At 46.0% G+C, this 2,524-nt stretch overlaps 1 protein-coding gene across 1 annotated transcript in view; it reads left to right on the top strand.

The window, feature by feature from the left end:
* Nucleotides 1–446: 446 nt before the first annotated feature.
* The window catches only part of NKX6-1 (NK6 homeobox 1), a 7,035-nt gene continuing 4,957 nt past the window's right edge, over nt 447–2,524 (top strand). Inside the window, exon 1 of the mRNA XM_073655209.1 lies at nt 447–1,642. Coding sequence (XP_073511310.1) covers nt 1,006–1,642 — 637 coding nt within the window. The 5' untranslated portion in view covers nt 447–1,005. The remainder of the gene's footprint in view (nt 1,643–2,524) is intronic.

The following is a 2,524-nucleotide window of genomic DNA, read 5'->3' as shown; positions in this document are numbered from 1 at the left end:
TGGACTGATCCGCCTGTTGCTCAGGACATGGCGCTCCCTGGTCAGTCGGGTGTCTACTCATCTTTGGGGTGTACATAACGAGGTAACATATTGGCCATTATTTGCTCTCGGAGCCATATGGCGCTGATGAATGCGGTGCCTGGTGCCATTCTGTGGGCAGTGAGGAGACGGTAGATCTGAGGGGTCTGTCCTCGGCACTATCACAGGACAATAGAGAGCGCCCTCCATTGACTGAACAGCCCACTATTATCGGGGGGCGCGCCTCGTATGCAAATGATGGAATGTTAGGACGGATGCTCGGGCCAATCAGAGCGCGAGGTGGGGTGACTGTCCCACATCTGCACCAGTGCTCACACTCTATAGGTGATGGCGGCCACGCCCCCGCTGTGTGATTGACAGCTCAAAGTTGAGTCTCCATCCCCCCGCCTTAAGGAGGTAGGAGATGATGGAAAGATTGTATTACCTTTGAGAGCTTCATCAGCGCTGTCAGCCAGGAGCAGGCACTAGCAGAGGGCTGAGGGAATAAAAGCCTCTCCACGACCTGAAGGAGAAGAAAGTGGAAAGCAGGTGCCATCCAGAGAGTACCGGGCACCGGCTGGACCTTCCCTATAAGTGACTGCATCCTAGAGATGAAGGGCTGCTGAAGATGTTCACACGGGATTTTCACTTTCAGTAACGCCAGTCAGCTCTCCTCCACTCTCTTCAGGAGCTCCTCAAAGTTTCTCTTCTAAAGGAAGAAGTCCCCAGTCTGTGATCCCTCCTTGCTGCTGCTGGTGCCCTCGATCAGACATATTTGAGGAGGTGGTGGACATTTTGGGTCTATGTTCCCCAGCTGATCCACCCCTGGGACAACAGTCTGATGAGCCCTGATCCTATAGCGATAAAACTTGCTTTCCCCATACACTGATTTAGAAGGATCTAATACACTTTGGCATAAACTTATAATATCTTTTTCATTCTTCATTTTTTTTGGAGATTAAAGAGCCATTCCCTACAGGCCTGGTGATGTTAGCTCTAGGGCAGATGGATGGCACTAGGCAGAGCGCTTTTCTCCTTAGCAGCCCACCCTTGGCAGCTCTACATAGCATGGCAGAGATGAAGACCCCCCTGTACCCAGCCTATGCCCTCCCAAGCCAGCCTTGTTCCTCCTCCATATCTTCTTCATCTTCCTCCTCATCATCCTCCTCCTCACCATCTCCACCTTTGGGGTCTCCAAATCAGCTGTCCCTAAAACATTCTTCTTCCTCACCACCAGTTACAGGAGGTCTGTCCTCCTTGGGGACACCTCCACTCCAGGTCTCAGTGGCTACTCCTCATGGAATCAATGACATCCTGAGCCGACCAGTGATGCACTGCTTCCCCTCTCTGGCTGGGGCAGCCTTGACTCCTAGCACCTCTGTGTCCCCAGCTGCTGTGGCCTCCACCTCTTCTCCAGCTGCTGGCCTCCTGGCAGGGCTGCCCCGCTTCAGCAGCCTCAGTCCTCCCCCACCTCCTCCAGGACTGTACTTTAGCCCCAGTGCTGCTGTGGCTGTGGCTCGGTACCCCAAGCCACTGACGGATCTTCCAGGCAGGACCCCAATCTTTTGGCCTGGAGTGATGCAAAGCTCCCCCTGGAGAGATGCTAGATTGGCCTGTGCTTCTCGTAAGTATTTCTACTTATTTGAATGTACTGGTTATAGGGTTCACAAACTTTTCCTGCTTACTAGTGTTACTGAAAGTATTCTTACCTCTAAAGGCTTTGGCATCCCTATGTACTATGCAATCGAATGCACTCTATTGTAAACTGTTATCAACCATGCAGGCTAGTAGAGTCTGACTGTAACCAATGTGCATCCTAAAATAAACAAAAAATGTATTTTATTCAGTTTTGATCTCACTTAAAAGTTAACAATGATTTGCAGATCTGTGTCTAGTATCTAGCAGCAGTGATCCATCCAGAGAAACATGGGAATTAAAGGCTGCATTATGTCTAGTAAATAAAAAGAATACATTTCTAGATAAGGTTAAAGAAAAATAAAGAATTGGCAAAATTAGGAAAAAAGGAATTTTACGGTAAAGAAAGTTTTCTGTAGCGGCAACTAAACTGTATGTGATCCATAGACATAGCGGATGTGCAGGGCTGCGAAGAGAAGAAGAAATCAGTTCAAAAGTGGAAAAGTGACTTGTAGAAAAGCACAAATTCACATTCTAATTTAAATAAACGTTAAATATATAATATGAATAACACAACATTGTATAAAAACAAATACTCTAAAAATAAAATAGGGTGTAAAGAAATGTTTGTAAGAGATTTCGCTCCAATCTGATACACCGTAAAATATAATCTATCTATCTATTATCTATCTATCTATCTATCTATCTATCTATCTATCTATCTATCTATCTATCTATCTATCTATCTATCTCTAATAAAGTCCGTTAGTTTTTCTGCTCTGCCTGGAAATTGTGTCCCATGAGTTTTATACGATAGAATTTTGTCATTCGGAGAACCAATCTACATTTCTAAAAACATAATATTATATCA

This window comes from Phyllobates terribilis, unplaced genomic scaffold (assembly GCF_046119375.1).
Source record: "Phyllobates terribilis strain yellow unplaced genomic scaffold, ASM4611937v1 Scaffold_1__5_contigs__length_1240528914, whole genome shotgun sequence".
NCBI classification, from domain to species: domain Eukaryota; kingdom Metazoa; phylum Chordata; class Amphibia; order Anura; family Dendrobatidae; genus Phyllobates; species Phyllobates terribilis.
The sequence above is the reverse complement of the archived record's forward strand: the minus strand, read 5'-3'. Positions and strand labels throughout refer to the sequence as shown.